Here is a 15,727-nt window from a genome sequence, read left to right as displayed (position 1 = left end):
CCCTGGCATCCCTCTACCTGGGTGCTGTAGAGCTGTAAAGATCTTATCTGTGGATTAAGTAGAAGAATGGAATCCAGAGCTGAGCTGGGTGAGTCAGGAGAGCAGCAACCCTCTCCTTTCCCCTAGTGGCTAAAATGTCAAGGGTGAACCAGAGCAAGCCCTCTTGGTCTGGCATCTTGGGCCTCTGTTGAACCCCAGAAGAGGTAAAAAAAAAAAAATGTGGCTGCCGCCATGGTGTCCCCAAGTGCCTTTGGAAGTGGATGATTATCTAAAGGCTTTTCTTCTGCTCCTTCCTCCAGAAGGGACCATGTTGAGTCCCTGAGGGAGAGGAAGAAGGACTTGATAAAAATCAAGTATTTGATGTTGAAGTAAACAACCCTGGATTGTTCATCCAGGGCTGGAGCTTGGACTGCAAAGAGCAGAAATCCTGACAACGCCTCACGGCAGGCTTCAAGCCTAAGCTGCTTTTGATGTCTCTTTGGTGATTTGTTGACCACTTTGGGGCAAGATAATCACTAATTGGGGCCAGTTTGTACATCCTGCATCCTTCAGGAGCTGCCTCTTTCATAGATTCCTGGAATGGGTTGGGTTGGAAGGGACCTTCAAGATCATCCACTTCCACCCCCTCTGCCATGGGCAGGGACACCTCCCACCAACCCAGGCTGCTGAATGGCCTCATCCAGCCTGGCCCTGAACACCTCCAGGGAGGGGACATCCACAGCCTCCCTGGGCAGCCTGCTCCAGTGTCTCCCCACCCTCACTGGGAAGGATTTCAGACAGCCCAAAGCAGCCCCGTTGCTGCAGCTTGTCAGTCATCTCCCCTCTGCACTCCTCTTAGAACAGGCCTCAGAGATGCTTTGATAGATGGACTTGAAACTTCCCCTTGGCTTCTGCAGAGCTCTTTATCCTCTGCTTACAAAGAATTCAAGCCCTCGTGCCCCAGATCCAGCTTTTCCCCCGAGCAGTGATGGTTGAAGCCTTTGGGAAGTCTCTGCTCTCTCCAGGCTCGTTCTGGTGCTGGCTGCTGTGAGCAGAGTGTGATCATTCCCTGTTTATTCCCAGCTCATTCCCTGTTTGCTTTCATTTTGCTGCGTGTGAAACCAAAGCCTTGGCTCAAAATGGAGCCGAGAGACAGCTCTGCTGCTTGCTTTTTCCAGCAGGCGTTGGAGTTGTTGGAGCTGTGGGGTGTGACTGAAGGAGCTGTGGAGCTTCTGCTGGGTGAGGAACATCCTGACTGAGCTGTGCTTTGGGAGGGGAGGAGATGCTTGGATTTGGAGCAGGGCAGCGTTGGCAGAATCGCATCTTGGGGCTGTTCCTGTCACCTCCTTTCTCTTGCAGAGACTGTCTGGACCTACCTCTCTTCCCTTTCTGTCCCAAGGACTTGGTGCATGAGGCATGAGGAGCTTGAAGCAGTTAGCACCATGCCTGATTCCTCCTCCCTTCTTCTTTTTTCTGCAGCTGGTCAGCGAGAAGGTTGGAGGGGCTGAAGGGACCAAGCTTGACGATGACTTCAAGGAGATGGAAAAGGTGAGTAAGGGGCCAAGAGAGGTCTCTCAAAGTGTCCATCCAGCTCCTCTGTGTCCTTGCTGAAGCCCTGAGCTGGTCTTCACTGCTGCTGGCTCACCTTGTGTCCCCTGCAGAAAGTGGACCTGACCAGCAAGGCGGTGACAGAAGTCTTGACCAGAACAATAGAGTACCTCCAGCCAAACCCAGGTGAGTGCCTGGAGCTCTGCTGGCTCTTTCCTACTGCCCTCAGTTTTCCAGGGAAAGGCTTAGAGTGGGCAGAGAGGCATGAGAGAGAACCTTTTTGGCTTAGAGATGTTGGCCACCAGCCCAGGTTTGAGATCAGCTGAGGATCCAGAGCCCCCTTTAGCCCTGGGCTGTAGGATGCTGCTGTTGCTGTTGGATGGTGGAAGGACAGACACAGCCTTTACCTTGGGCCTTGAGAGGCCCTGGAGTGGACCTATTTTTCCTGGGCTGTGCAGAAAAGAAAGTGGCATCTCTGTGCTGGGAATTGGTGGCTGGCTTTGTAGTGAAGCCTTCTGTTCTGCATGCTTCCAGCCAGCTCATTGAGAGAGCACTCCAGGGCTATGGGTAGGGGTGAGGAAACTCCTTTTGGCCTTCACTGGTGAAGCTATGGGGGGGGGGGGGGGGGGCGAAACTATTTTTTGCTTGCTGCCTTGGAAAAGAAACTTCACTTTTCAGAGCAAACATTTCTGGTGGCTGAAGACAAAAGAGACTTCTTGGCTTTGGGTGTAGCTCGAGGGGAGGGAAAGGGGCAGGGGGGGGGAGAGAAAGAATGAAGTTGGCAGTGGCCAGGAGCTGCTGGCAAGTGCCAAGTAATTGCAAACACGGCTGTGGCTGTTTGTGTGCCAGCTTCCAGGGCCAAGCTCAGCATGCTCAACACCATGTCAAAGATCCGTGGGCAGGTGAAGAGCCCTGGCTACCCGCAGTCGGAAGGGCTGCTGGGGGAGAGCATGATCCGCTACGGCAAGGAGCTGGGAGAGGACTCCAACTTCGGTGAGTGGCCCTGGGGCTGCCTCCCCTTGGCACTCTGCTGCTGCCAAGTTCCCCAGCTGCCCCTCTCTGAGGTTCTGGAAGGGTTTTGCGTGAGGTTTTTTTTATGGTGTGGAATCGAAGAATTGTTTGGGTTGGAAGGGACCTTCAAGAGCGTCGACTCTGATCGTTCTCTGACTCTGCCAAGGCTGGGGCTGAACCTTGGCCCTCAGCACCACAGCTCTGCAGCTGTGAAACACCTCCAGGGATGGGGATTCAACCACCTCCCTGGGCAGCCTGTGCCAGACCTTGACAACCCTTTCAGTGAAGAAGTTTCTTCTCATGTCCAACCTGAACCTCCCCGGGTGGAACTCGAGGCCATCTCCTCTTGTCCTGTTGCTTGTTACTAAGGAGAAGAGCCCAACCTCCAGCTGCCTCCAACCTCCTTCCAGGGAGCTGTAGAGAGCAATGAGGTCTCCCCTCAGCCTCCTCTTCTCCAGGCTGAACACCCCCAGGTTCCTCAGCTGCTCCTCCCCAGCTCTGTTCTCCAGACCCTTCCCCAGCTTCGTTGTCCTTTTCTGGACCTGCTCCAACCCCTCAATGTCTTTCTTGGAGTGAAGAGCCCCAAATATCACCCAACAGTACTTGAGGGCCCTTCAAGGAGGTTTGCAGGCTTCCTCCCAGCCAGGGTGACAGTGAAGAGGCAAGCAGAGCCCAAGTGTCCTGGATCCCATCACATCCAAACCCACCTCTTCTTGCTTTCTGAGGTGAATTTACACATAGGAAAAAGCTCTTCCCTGGTCCTCAGCTGCAGAGCCATGACGTGGACACCCGATTGAGCCAGATTTGGGGCTTTGCAGCCTTTACAGCTGGGCACTTTCCAGAACTCTTCCCTAGGGAGGCTGTAGCCAAGAACTGGTTTTGCGTGGCAGTGTGACTTGCAGGGAGAAGAAGGAGGGGACAACAAGAAGGACAAAGCCTTTGGGTGACATCAGTTTAAATCCCTGAGCACATCAGCCCCTGCATGTGACAGCCCTGCTGCAGTGCACAGCTGGCTGATGGCTTCCAGCACAGGGAGGAGCTTTGCCTTGGGAAAGTCCAAAAGAGCTCTGTGGGAGTGACGAAGGATCTGAGAGGGTCCCTGGCCAACTCTCAGCCCTGAATTCCTCTTGGCTTGCAGGAACTGGCAGACAGAGAGGGGGAAGGAAGTTTTTAGAAGCACACACCAGAGCTGATTTCCTTGAATAGGCTCTCTTTAAAGGAACACTTCACTTGATCATGTCTCTCTGTTCCCACTGCATCCTTCCTAGGAGGGGTTATCTGGAGTTCTCACAACTGAAGGCATAGATCATAGAGTGATTAAGGTTGGAAATAGGCCTCTGAGGTCATCAAGTCCAACATCTCCTGTTCCAGTGCCTGACCACTCTTTCTGTAAAGAAATTCTTCCTAAGTAATAATTCTTCTTGTCTGTTACCTCTTCTTGTCCATTAGATACCTGTTAGATCTATCAATGAAATAGATATTAGATAGATGCCTATTAGATCTATCTATTAGATAGATATTAGATATCTATTAGATATTTGAGATATCTATCTAGATATTTGAGATATCTATTAGATACCTATTAGATAGATATGGGATAGATATTAGATATATCTATTAGATATTTATCCAATATATATATATTAGGAAGAAATTCTCTCCAGTGAGGGTGGGGAGGCACTGGAACAGGTTGCCCAGGGACGTTGTGGCTGCCCCCTCCCAGGCTGGATGAGGCCTTGAGCAACCTGGGCTGGTGGGAGGTGTCCCTGCCCATGGCAGGGGGTTGGAGCTGGATGATCTTGAAGGTCCCTTCCAACCCAACCCAATCTATGGATCTCTAAAAGATCTAAAGGTTGGAGGTCATGAGGATGGGGCTGGGCCCTCTTCAGTGGTGCCCAGCAACAGGACAAGGGGCAACAGGGCACAAACCTAGAACCCAGGAGGTTTCACTTGAACTTAAGGAAGAAACTTCTTTGGTGTGAGGGTGCTGGAGCCCTGCAGCAGGCTGCCCAGAGAGGTTGTGGAGCCTCCTTCTCTGCAGAGCTTCCAACCCCACCTGGATGCTTTGATCCTGGGCAAGCTGCTGTGGGTACCCTGCTTTAGCAGGGGGATTGGGTCTCACTCCAGGGATCCCTTCCAACTCCTGCCGTTCTCTGATTCCTTTCTGCAGCTGGACAGCAGAGCCATGCTCTCACTTCACCCTCTCTCACTTGGGTATTGTCCTGTGCTAAGGCAGTGCTGCCATGCTTGGCTTGCCAAAGCTGCCCAGGAATCATTCAAGCTATAAATGGTTTCCACTGGAGTAAAAGAAGCCAAGAGTAAAAGATGCTTTGCTGCAAGTCCTCCTGGCTTTAACTGCTTTTGTGGCAGGAGCCTTAGAAAAGCACAACACTAAAGAGGCTTCAATAAGCACTTTGAGCTCTCTAATTCAGCAGGGAGGAGGAGGAGGGATGAGGTTGGCCTGGTAGAGGTTAGTGTCTGAAATAAAGAAAAGGCTGCAGGTTGGCTGCCAGCAACTGGGGGGACTTTAAAAAAAAAAAAAAAAAAAAGAAGAAGGTTGGTCAGAGGCTCTCTGAGCTTCAAATTGTCAGGACCAAAGGATGGCCAGGCTGGGTCAGACTGAGCATGCCTCTGCCTCAGGCTTCTCTTGCCAGCCCTGGCCAAGGTTAAAGCTCTGCACGGCCAAATAGCAGCTCAGCAGCTCCCTGAGCTGACAGGGGAGCCTAAAAATAATGCTTTAAAAAAGATATTTTTAACCTTTCCTTCCTCTGTGTGGTTGCTGGAGGTTGTTCCTGCTTTTCAGAGGACAAAGATGAAGTCTGTTGGTGAAGTCTCTTGGCAGGCAGTACCCAGAGGCATTCGCCTGCCCTGTGCCAGGCTGGGAGATCTGTTCCAGATCATCCCAGGGGTGGGGGACAGAGCTTGGACTTGGTGGGAGTCTTGGCAGAATGGCTCTGCAGGCAGCCAGCAGGGCCTTGGGCTCTCTCTAACTGCCTGGACCCTTCTCCCCTCTCCCTGAAGGTGATGCTCTCATCGATGCTGGGGAATCCATGAAGCGCTTGGCTGAGGTGAAGGACTCCCTGGATATTGAAGTCAAACAAAACTTTATTGATCCCCTCCAGAACCTGTGTGACAAAGACCTGAAAGAGATCCAGGTAAACACCTCCCATCTTTTTCTCTCCTCTCCATCTCCTTTGTTTCTGACCCCTTGCTTTGCCATGGTGGGAACCAAGGCCTCATGTGCCATTGGGTCTGTTCCCCTGCACTGTGGTTCCTCTCACTGGGGTTTCCTCTTTGCTCAGCACCACTGCTGCTGCAGCCCCTGCTCAGCACCACTGCTGCTGCAGCTTCAGCTGGTAAGGCTGGAGACAGGTTTGAACAGTTCTTGATTTACCCAGCATGGAGACTGCAGTGGAAGTGGGACCCAAGAAGTGCTCTGGGCCTGCTGGGTTTGGTTTTTTGTGCCATGAGCTCCCAGCCCTGTTGCAGTTGGGCTGCCTGGAATTAAACTTCACCACGTTCTTTACAGCTGTGCCCTCTGTTCTCTTAGTACCTGGATCCCACAACACAACTTCCAAGCCAGGAGCAAGCTTCCCTCTAGGTCAAGCATCTCAAGGAGCCCTTTTGGTGTCTCTCTGTGGAGACACAGAGCTGCTACCACAGAGATAAGTCCATGCAAGGCATGGCCAGGCTGTGTAATAGGATCCATCCCAACCTTGCAGCTCCCAGGGCAGCTCTCTGGAGTGAATTTTCACTTACAGTGGTGTCCCAGATAAAGTTACTGCCAGCCACTGTTCCAGTGCTTATCACCATTCCAGTTCTGCAGGCTGCCTGAGAGCTGATTCAAAGAGGCCTGCCCTAAGCAGTTAGGGGATGCAGTGCCCAGAACCTGCACCCCAGCTCCTGGTCTCCAGAGGTCTCTCTTGCTCCTTCTGGGCCAACTTTTTATCTTCCTCAAAAGGTCTGTGTGAGGAACAGACCTGCTGCTGCTGCTCCACCAGTGTTTTCCTCCAGCTCCCAGCTGGAAGGGGCTGAAATCACATCCCCAGGCCAATTTGTTGAGGGCTGTTTCTCAGTTAAAAGCCTCCTTCCCCTCAAGCCTCAGCAGTGATCCTCTGCCAAACTGAGCTGGGATGGTCCCCTCCTCCCTGTCATCTGGCAGCAGCCCTGCCCTGGAGCTCCCTACCATGCCCTGCAGCTCCCCACCATGCCCTGCAGCTCCCCACCATGCCCTGCAGCTCCCCACCATGCCCTGGAGCCTCTCCAGAGGCCAGCCAAAGGTGGAAGCCACAGGAGCCTGTGCTCCCAGATCAGGTTTCTGAAATGAATGACCACGGCCTGTAATTGGAGCTGCCTTCCCAGCAGGAGGGCCTGGCTGCTCCCAACCTCTGCCTTTCCCTTCTTCTCCTCCTCCTGCTGATAACCATCCTCTTCCCAGCACCACCTCAAGAAGCTGGAAGGCAGACGCTTGGACTTTGACTACAAGAAGAAGCGCCAGGGCAAGATCCCTGACGAGGACCTGCGGCAGGCCATGGAGAAGTTTGAGGAGTCCAAGGAAGTAGCAGAGACCAGCATGCACAACCTCCTAGAGACTGATGTGAGTGCACTGGGGGGGCCACACCAGCTCCTCCAGCTGGGCTGAGAGCGGCTGGGTGGGATCCTGTGCACGCCAGGGTGAGGGATGCAGAAGTTGCACACCCATTGCTGCCCTGCTGCTGTGGGTTTTGCTCCTGGAAAACAAACAAACAAACAAAACCAAACCCAGATCTAAGCACCCAACACCTGGCTTGGTGAGCCTCTGATCCTTTCTGTAGCCCCTCTTCCTGATGCAGCTCCTGGTTGGATTCATGGAATGGTTTGAATGGTTGAAGAGACCTTAAAGATCATCCAGTTCCAACCCCCTGCCATAGGCAGGGACACCTCCCACCTCCCAGGTTGCTCAAGGCCTCATCCAGCCTGGCCTTGAACACATCCAGGGAGAGGGCATCCACAGCCTCCCTGGGCAACCTGTTCCAGCCCTCACTGAAAAGAATTTCTTCTTAATCCCCAGTCTCAGCCTGCCCTCCTCAAGCTTCAGTGTGGTTTGTGCCACACAGGTCTCTCCTCAGTGTGCTGAGGGGATTGGGTTTGGGCAGGATTCGAGCATCTCACTAAGGCCAGAGGGTGGTAGGAAGTGCCCTTTGCCCTGCTGAGTCTTGGCCAGTGCCTGACCTCTTTAAATCACAGAACAATGGGGATGAAAGTGACCTCTTGAGATCATCTCATCCAACTTCCCTGCTGAAGCTTCTAACCCAAATCCCAAACCACCTTCCTCGGGGAGGTCGCCCTTCGGACACATTCCCCAGTACAGTCTCAGCTCCTCTGTGCAATGCAGGAGCCTCCTCCCATCAGCTGGGGAGAGTCACTCACCCCAGCTTGGTGTGACTCTTGCAGATTGAGCAGGTGAGCCAGCTCTCAGCCCTGGTGGATGCCCAGCTGGACTACCACCGGCAGGCTGTGCAGATCCTGGACGAGCTCGCGGAAAAGCTCAAGCGCAGGTGAGTCTGGAGGGGCTGCAGGCACTCAGGTCCCACAGCCCCAAGCTCCCCCTGAATCCCAGCATGCTGGGGGTGGAAGGGACCTCTGGACATCATCCAGTCCAACCCCCCTTGCTCCAGCAGGGCACCCACAGCAGCTTGCCCAGGAGCACAATGGCCAGGGGGGGTTGGAAGCTCTGCAGAGAAGGAGACTCCACAACCTCTCTGGGCAGCCTGTGCCAGGCCTTGACAACCCTTTGAGGGAAGAAATTGTTCCTCATGTCCAACCTAAACATCCCCTGCTGCAACTTGAAGCCATTTCCTCTTGTCCTGTTGCTTGTTCCTTCAGACAAGAGCCCAACCCCCAGCTGGCTCCAGCCTCCTCTCAGGGAGCTGTAGAGAGCAATGAGGTCTCCCTCAGCCTCCTCTTCTCCAGATTAAACACCTCCAGTCACCTCAGCTGCTCCTTACCAGCCCTGTTCTCCAGACCCTTCCCCAGCTTTGTTGCCCTTCTCTGGATATACTCCAACCTCTCAATGTCCTCCTTGGCATGAGGGGCCCAAAACTGAACCCAGTATTTGAGGTGTGGCCTCACAAGTGCTGGGCCCAGGGGGACAATCCCTGCCCTGGTCCTGCTGGCCACAGCATTGCTGATCCAAGGCAGGGCTGTATTAGACAAGAACCAGTGTGTGGGCACTGGCCATGACTGGGGCCCAGAAAGGTCCAGATCAGGGGCTCCCAGTTGCTCTGAAGACCAGGAGGTGAATGCAGCCTGCTGGGGATGTTGTGATGGCCTCTTGGCCACGGTGGAAGAGCAGCTATACATCACCTCCTTCAAGGCAGGCATCTGTGAGTCCTCATTTTCCAGCAAGCCCTGCTCCACCTGGAGGTCCCCTGGCAGACCCTGCTGCAGAGGTGGCCCTGCCCTGTGTGCTGTGGAGTTGAGAGCCACATGAGCTGGTGAGAGGTGGCTGGGTGCCTGGCAGCAGGAGCAGGCAGAGCCTTGGGGCTGCCTGGTCTTGCTGCTTCCCCTACCTCTCCTCCAGTGCCTGACCTCCGCAGAGGCCCTGGGGAATGTGCAGTTGCTGCCAAGGTGCCAAGAAACACAAAGGTGCTGTTGAAATACCCTTTGAGGTGCTTCACACCATGGCCAGGACTTTCATGGATGTTCTTCCTGCTGCTTGGTCTCACCTGAGCAAGCATCTCCCCAGACCCTGGGCCAAGGAAGGGGAAGGTGGATCCCTTACATCTGGGGATTCCCTGTGGAGCTGGGGATCCAGGCACACACTGGATTTAACAGAGCTAAGGTGGCTTGGAGGAGCCCCAGGGTGGCTTGGATGGAGTCAAGGTGGCTTGGACAAAGCCAGGGCAGCCTCTCCACTTCTCAGGGCCGTTTGGCAATGCTGCCCTGCTGCTCTTCCCTCCCAGAAGAAACTGCTGAGTGGTTCCTGTGTCTGGTTAAGGAGAGCTGGGAGGATCCTGCCAAGTGTGAGCTCTGGAACTGCTGCAGGAGTGTCCTCTGCTGGCCTGAACTGCCTGAGACACTCTGCAGCAAAACCTGGGGCATGTGGCCCTCTCTAGGGGCCAGGTGACAAACCCTGGGCACAATCCACCTCCAAAATGTCCCAGCACAGAGCAGATCCTTGTCTGCAAGGATCCTTGACTACATTTGCTCCCCTGTCTAGCCATTGTGGAGAACAAACATCAGATTGTTCTGGCTGGAAGATCATCCAGCCCAGCCCTTAGCCAGCACTGCCAGGGCACCACTGAACCATGGTCCTCAGCACCACATCTCCACAGCTTTGAAACCCCTTCAGGGATGGGGACTGCACCCCTGCCCTGGGCAGCCTGGGCCAGGCCTTGACAACCCTTTTGGGGAAGAAATTGTTCCTCATGTCCTGGAGGAACCTCCCCTGGAGCAACTTGAGGCCATTACCTCTTGTCCTATCAACTGCTTTTTAGGAGAACAGACCAAGCCCCACCTGGCTCCAGCCTCCTTTCAGGGAGCTGTAGAGAGCAATGAGGTCTCCCCTCAGCCTCCTTTTCTGCAGGCTGAACACCCCCAGCTCCCTCAGCTGCTCCTCACAGGATTTGTGCTCTGGACCACATTGACCTCATCCTGTTCTGTTTTTTTCTTTCAATTTATCCTCCTTTCTTTCCCTTCTTCCAGAATGAGGGAGGCCTCCTCACGGCCCAGGAGGGAATACAAACCCAAACCCAGGGAGCCCTACGACTTTGGAGGAGACACCACCCAGTCCAATGGGGGCTTCTCTTGCAACCCCACCCCAAAAGCCTCAGGTAGAGTTGTCTCATCTCTGTGTGTGCCTCTGGAGAAGCCTCCTGGGACGGAGAGGAACTACTCTGATGGTCCTGGTGTGCAGGAGCTCTGAAAAAGGGCTCTGAATTTGGGCTGCTTTCTCTTGTTACATTGGATTTGGGGATGTCCTAGTGGGGCCTCCAGCCTGGGCCACTCTCCTGTCAGGAAAACCAAAAGCCTCTCTTGCTCCTTCCCCATCCTCCTTCCCGCCTCATCCCTCCCTCCCTGTGGTCCCGGCCAGGCAGTTGGGTTTCTAACACAGCATGTGGGGGCCACCCTCCCTTCTTTCTCCTCACAGCTCCTCCCTGCAGGCCCTGCCTCTGCCCCCTCTCCAGCTGCCCCTGTTTTAAGCATGTCTCTTTTTGTTTGGAAGCAGCTCCCTCCTCTTTCCGATCCGACAAGACATACCGGTCCTCCGCCAGGAGCATCCGTGAGTTTCCTCCCTCCCTCCCTCTCTTTCCCATCTCTCCCTCCCTCCTCACTGCACGATGTGTGACCCTCACCTCTTCCCCACCCTCCTTGCTCCTCCTTCCATGCTGCTGCTGCTGCTTGGAGCTGCTAATCCTCCCTCCCCTCCCACCCCCCCATGCTGAGCCTTGGCCACTCAGCCTCCAGCTAAGCCCCAGATTAAAGCAGATGCCTTCTCCTGGTGCTTCCCACCCCAACACTGGGGGTCTTGGCTCACCTGGAGGGGGGTTGGCAGCATGCAGATGTGTCCTGCATGAGGCCATAGGGAGCAGGTGCTCTCCTATGAGGTATCAGACATCTCAAGGACTGCTCTGTTCTCCTTATGAGCACCCAGCTTGGATCTTGCCCACCCCTGCTCATGCCACCCCCTCAAACTCCCCTACTGAAGGCTGGAAGGAGCAGCTGGAGCCTTGGCATGCTGGTTTTGAGGTGCCAGCTGCACAGTGGGCAGTCTCAGATGGGTTGTGAGGTGACCACAGGTCAGCAATCCTGCTGAAGAGATCTGGAGGGGGCCCTGAGGCCAGGCTGGGTCCATGGCTTGGAGCCATCCTGGTGGGGAAGGCTCATGGTGGTGCAGCAAGGGAGCAGCAGTACATGGGGAGCCTGGTGTGGGGAAGTGCAGTGGTGGTGGTGGGACCAGCCTGGCTGTGGTGGGATTAGCCTGGATGTGGTGGGATTAGCCTGGTTGTGGTGGGACCAGCCTGGCTGTGGTGGGACCAGCCTGGATGTGGTGGGATTAGCCTGGTTGTGGTGGGAGCAGCCTGGATGTGGTGGGAGCAGCCTGGATGTGGAGGGACCAGCCTGGCTGTGGTGGGAGCAGCCTGGTTGTGGAGGGACCAGCCTGGCTGTGGTGGGATTAGCCTGGTTGTGGAGGGACCAGCCTGGCTGTGGTGGGATTAGCCTGGCTGTGGAGGGACCAGCCTGGCTGTGGTGGGACCAGCCTGGTTGTGGAGGGACCAGCCTGGCTGTGGTGGGACCAGCCTGGCTGTGGTGGGATTAGCCTGGCTGTGGTGGGACCAGCCTGGCTGTGGAGGGACCAGCCTGGCTGTGGTGGGATTAGCCTGGCTCTGGTGGGAGCAGCCTGGCTGTGGTGGGATTAGCCTGGCTGTGGTGGGACCAGCCTGGCTGTGGTGGGACCAGCCTGGTTGTGGAGGGACCAGCCTGGTTCTGGAGGAAGTTGTGTGAAAACCATGAAGTCTTTGCTACTTTTGGTGTTCTCCAAGTTCTCTTCTGGTGCTGAGGCCTCTCTTGGTGTGGAAGCTCAGCAGAGCAGCTGTGGTGGTGCCATTTGTGCTGTTCCCCCTGCCCTTGCTGGGAGCTCTGGCATGGAGGGAAGGGAGTGGGGAGGGGAATGGAGACCCTGCAGACCCCTGTGGCCTGTGCTAGCTTGGTCCCTTTTCAGCAGGATCCCTACAGCTGCAAAGACAGCAGGAGACCTTCTGGTGGTCTTTCAGTGCTGAGCAGAATGCTGGGGACAGACTTCTGAGCAGGGCCTGTTGGGACAGGACAAAGGGGGATGGTTTGAGATGAAAAAGGGAGATTCAGGCTGGAGAGAAGGAAGAAATTTTATGCTGAGGTTGGTGAGAGCCTGGCCCAGGCTGCCCAGAGAGGTGGGAGATGCCTCAAGAGGGCTCTGGGCAACCTGATCTAGTGGAGGATGCCTCTGCTCACTGCAGAGGGGGTTGGACTGGATGACCTTTGGAGGTCCCTTCCAACCTAAACCATTCTGGGATTCTAAGGGGACCTACAAGAGAGCTGGGGAGGGATTTCTGACAAGGGCTTGCAGTGACAGGACAGGGGGCAATGGATTGAAGCTTGAGGAGGGCAAGATTGAGACTGGAGATGAGGAAGAAATTCTCTCCAGTGAGGCTGGGGAGAGACTGGCACAGGTTGCCCAGGGAGGCTGTGGCTGTCCCCTCCCTGGAGGTGTTCCAGGCCAGGCTGGATGAGGTCCTGAGCAAGCTGTGTTGGAGGGAGGTGTCCCTGCCCATGGCAGGAGGGTTGGCACTGGCTGATCTTGAAGGTCCCTTCCAACTTGATTGGAAGCCCTGACAGGGTGGGTGCAGGAGGCTCCAGCTGACCTTTTCCCCTCCCCTCCCCATCCTTTGCCCACAGCCCCCCTGGACCAGCCCTGCTGCAAGGCTCTGTACGACTTCGAGCCGGAGAACGACGGCGAGCTGGGCTTCAAGGAGGGCGACCTCATCACCCTGACCAACCAGATCGATGAGAACTGGTACGAGGGCATGATCCACGGCCAGTCAGGCTTCTTCCCCCTCAACTACGTGGAGGTGCTGGTTCCACTACCTCAGTGAAACAGCCTCAGCACCCCCAGCCCCCCCGGGGCTGCGCCTCCATTCCGCCTCCGCCCCGGAGCCGCCGCCGGCGCCGCCTCAGCTCCACCTCACCTCCACCTCGGGGCCAGATTGCCACCAGGGAACAAGCCAAGAAGGGTCAAACAGGGCCTCTGCCCTCTTCCCCCACCCCCCAACTCCCTCCTTCCACCTCTTCCCCCTCCCCTATGAATTTGGTTCTTTGAAGTTTTGGGTTTGTCCTTCTGGTGCTTGAACTTCGGTACTCTGTGCGCCCTGCCAGCTGCCCCCCGACCCCAGACCTGTCCCAGGACCCCCTTCCCACTCCCCTTCTCCACTCTTTGTCTTCCCTTTTTGGGTCAAGTGTTGGGATGAGTCAGGTGGGAGAGCTGGGATGCATCCTTCACAGGGAGATGCACAGCCCCATGCAGGGGGGAGTAAAGCAGCCCCCAGCCTCACTTGAGGGGCACCTCCTTGGTCCCCCACCCTGCTGAACACTACCCCTCTCCCTACAGCCCACCACTGCTGCAGGACCCCTGCACTCCTGGGGGGCTTGGCACTCTCCCAGGGGCCTCAGAGGCTCTCTTGGGGAGCTTGGCACTCTCTCAGGGGCCTCAGAGGCTCTCCAGAGGGGCTCAGGAGCTCTCCTGGGGGACTCAGGGCAGGGAGCCTTTGAGGCACAGCAACACTACCACCTCCATCAAACACTAAACCAGCCCTGCAGTGCAGGTGCTGAGCCCTCCCTGGGGTGCTGAGCCCCCCTGGGGCTCTGTGCTGTCCTTCCCCACCCTGAAGGGACAGAGCAGGGCTGTCCCCTGCCTGCTTTTAGCCTTCCCTGCAGAGCTTGACTCCCCAGGGCTTGGCTGCTGCAGCCTGCCCTTGATTTTAGAGGTTTTAAACCTTTCTGCTTTTAGCCCTTGGGCATTTCCTGCTCCAACCCCCCACCCCCCCACCCCATCTGGCAGAGCTGGGGGTAATTTGGGAAGGGGGGAATTGGGCCTCAGCCCAGGGTCCCACCACGGGGCAGAGCTTGTGGCTCCTCTCCCTTGAAAGCTATCCCCAGGGTCAGGGACCAGGGCTGGAGCTCAGCAGACCCTCATGTGCCTTTCCTTCACCCCACAGCCACCCTCCTCCCAGGGTTGGGGGCAGGGAACAGCTGTCCCCCTGCCACCAGTTTGGGTGGGAGAAGGCATTGGACATCTCAGCACCGTTTCTGCCACCCCCTCAGCCCCAGCCTTGCAACGTGGGGTCAGGATGGGGCCCAGCAGTGCTCTCCCCATCCCTCCCTCTGTGGTTTTCCTGGCTAGCAAAGTGGCTTCTCCAGCTCCACCACCTTGGCTGGGCTCTGGCACCTCTCCTGGGCCAGCACCACCCCTGCCTGGCAGGGGGCTGAGCACATCCCTGTCCCTGCTGCTCCCCAGCTCCTCTCACAGCCCCCGTGGGATGGTCCTAGCAGTGCATGTCGATGTCTGTTGGCTCCTCATGCTCTGAGCAGGCCAAAGTGCTGACCCCAAGTGCAGCCACAGGGGGCTTGGGGCAGCTCCCTATTGCTCACAGGAAGCCCAAGGGACTGGTGTCCTTGGGGCCAGCCCCTCTGTCCCCTCCTTGCTGGGGACTGGGGTGACAGCCTGGGAATGCCTGGCTCCTGCTCAGGTGGATGGAAATGTCTTTTGTCAGCTGGGACAACTTGGCTCCATCTGGTTTGGGTTTGATTGTTATTTTGTTTGTTTTATTTGATTTTTTTTTTTTTTTTTTTTTTTTGGTTGGTGGTGTTTGGTTTTGTGTTTGTTTTGTTTTGTTTTGTTTTTTCCCCCCTTTTTTTTTATGGTTTCTCCTGGTTTTTAAGGGAAAAAAACCACCTGACCCCACAAATCTCAACTTGTATCTCTGAATGAAAGTATTAAATGTTTTCTTCTTTCTATCCCCTGCCTCCTCTCTCAGCACCAGATGGCTCCAGGAGCCACAGTGGAGGATGGAGGAGCAGCCTCAGATCAGCACTTTGGGGTTGGACCCAGTGATCTCTGGAGGTCCTTTCCAACCCCTTGGCATTCTATGATTCTGTTCCCCAGGTTCAATCCCCCCTCAAAAGCAGGCAGCAGGATCTTAGATTCATAGAATTGTTTGGGTTGAAAGAGACTTCTAAGATCATTGCCTCCCAACCATCAACTCAGCACCACCCTGGCCTCAAACCATAGCCCCAGGTGCCATGGCCACACCTTTCTTGAACACCTCCAGGGCTGGGGACTCCACCACCTCCCTGGGCAGCCTGTGTCAATCCCTGACCACTCTTGTAGCAAAGAAATTCTTCCTCATCTCCAACCTAACCCTCCCCTGACACAATTTCAGGCCATTTCCTCTCCTATCTTCTGATCCTAGGGAGAAGAGACCAATCCCTACCTCACTGCAACCTCCTTCCAGGGAGCTGGAGGGAGCAATGAGGTCTCCCTCAGCCTCCTCTTCTCCAGACTCAACCCCCCCCCCCAGCTCCCTCAGCTGTTCCTCCCCAGCCCTGCTCCCCAGCCTCTGGTGCCACTGTCCCCATCCCTCATGTCCCCAATGCAGCTGAGCCACACACTGGG

At 55.7% G+C, this 15,727-nt stretch overlaps 1 protein-coding gene across 2 annotated transcripts in view; it reads left to right on the top strand.

Moving 5' to 3' along the window:
- The window catches only part of SH3GL1 (SH3 domain containing GRB2 like 1, endophilin A2), a 29,693-nt gene extending 16,541 nt beyond the window's left edge, over positions 1-13,152 (top strand). The window contains exons 2-10 of one of the 2 annotated variants that reach the window (XM_054396027.1): positions 1,459-1,527; positions 1,641-1,713; positions 2,377-2,520; positions 5,560-5,693; positions 6,977-7,135; positions 7,972-8,075; positions 10,225-10,352; positions 10,748-10,801; positions 12,955-13,152. In XM_054396027.1, the coding sequence (XP_054252002.1) occupies positions 1,459-1,527; positions 1,641-1,713; positions 2,377-2,520; positions 5,560-5,693; positions 6,977-7,135; positions 7,972-8,075; positions 10,225-10,352; positions 10,748-10,801; positions 12,955-13,151 (1,062 nt within the window). In that variant the 3' untranslated portion in view covers position 13,152. Of the gene's footprint in view, positions 1-1,458; positions 1,528-1,640; positions 1,714-2,376; positions 2,521-5,559; positions 5,694-6,976; positions 7,136-7,971; positions 8,076-10,224; positions 10,353-10,744; positions 10,802-12,954 lie in introns of both variants that reach the window. The other variant, XM_054396028.1, reaches the window with a different exon arrangement.
- Positions 13,153-15,727: the final 2,575 nt, after the last annotated feature.

The sequence above is a fragment of the Indicator indicator genome, chromosome 36 (genome assembly GCF_027791375.1).
Source record: "Indicator indicator isolate 239-I01 chromosome 36, UM_Iind_1.1, whole genome shotgun sequence".
NCBI classification, from domain to species: domain Eukaryota; kingdom Metazoa; phylum Chordata; class Aves; order Piciformes; family Indicatoridae; genus Indicator; species Indicator indicator.
This window is presented reverse-complemented; position numbering and strand designations above follow the sequence as displayed.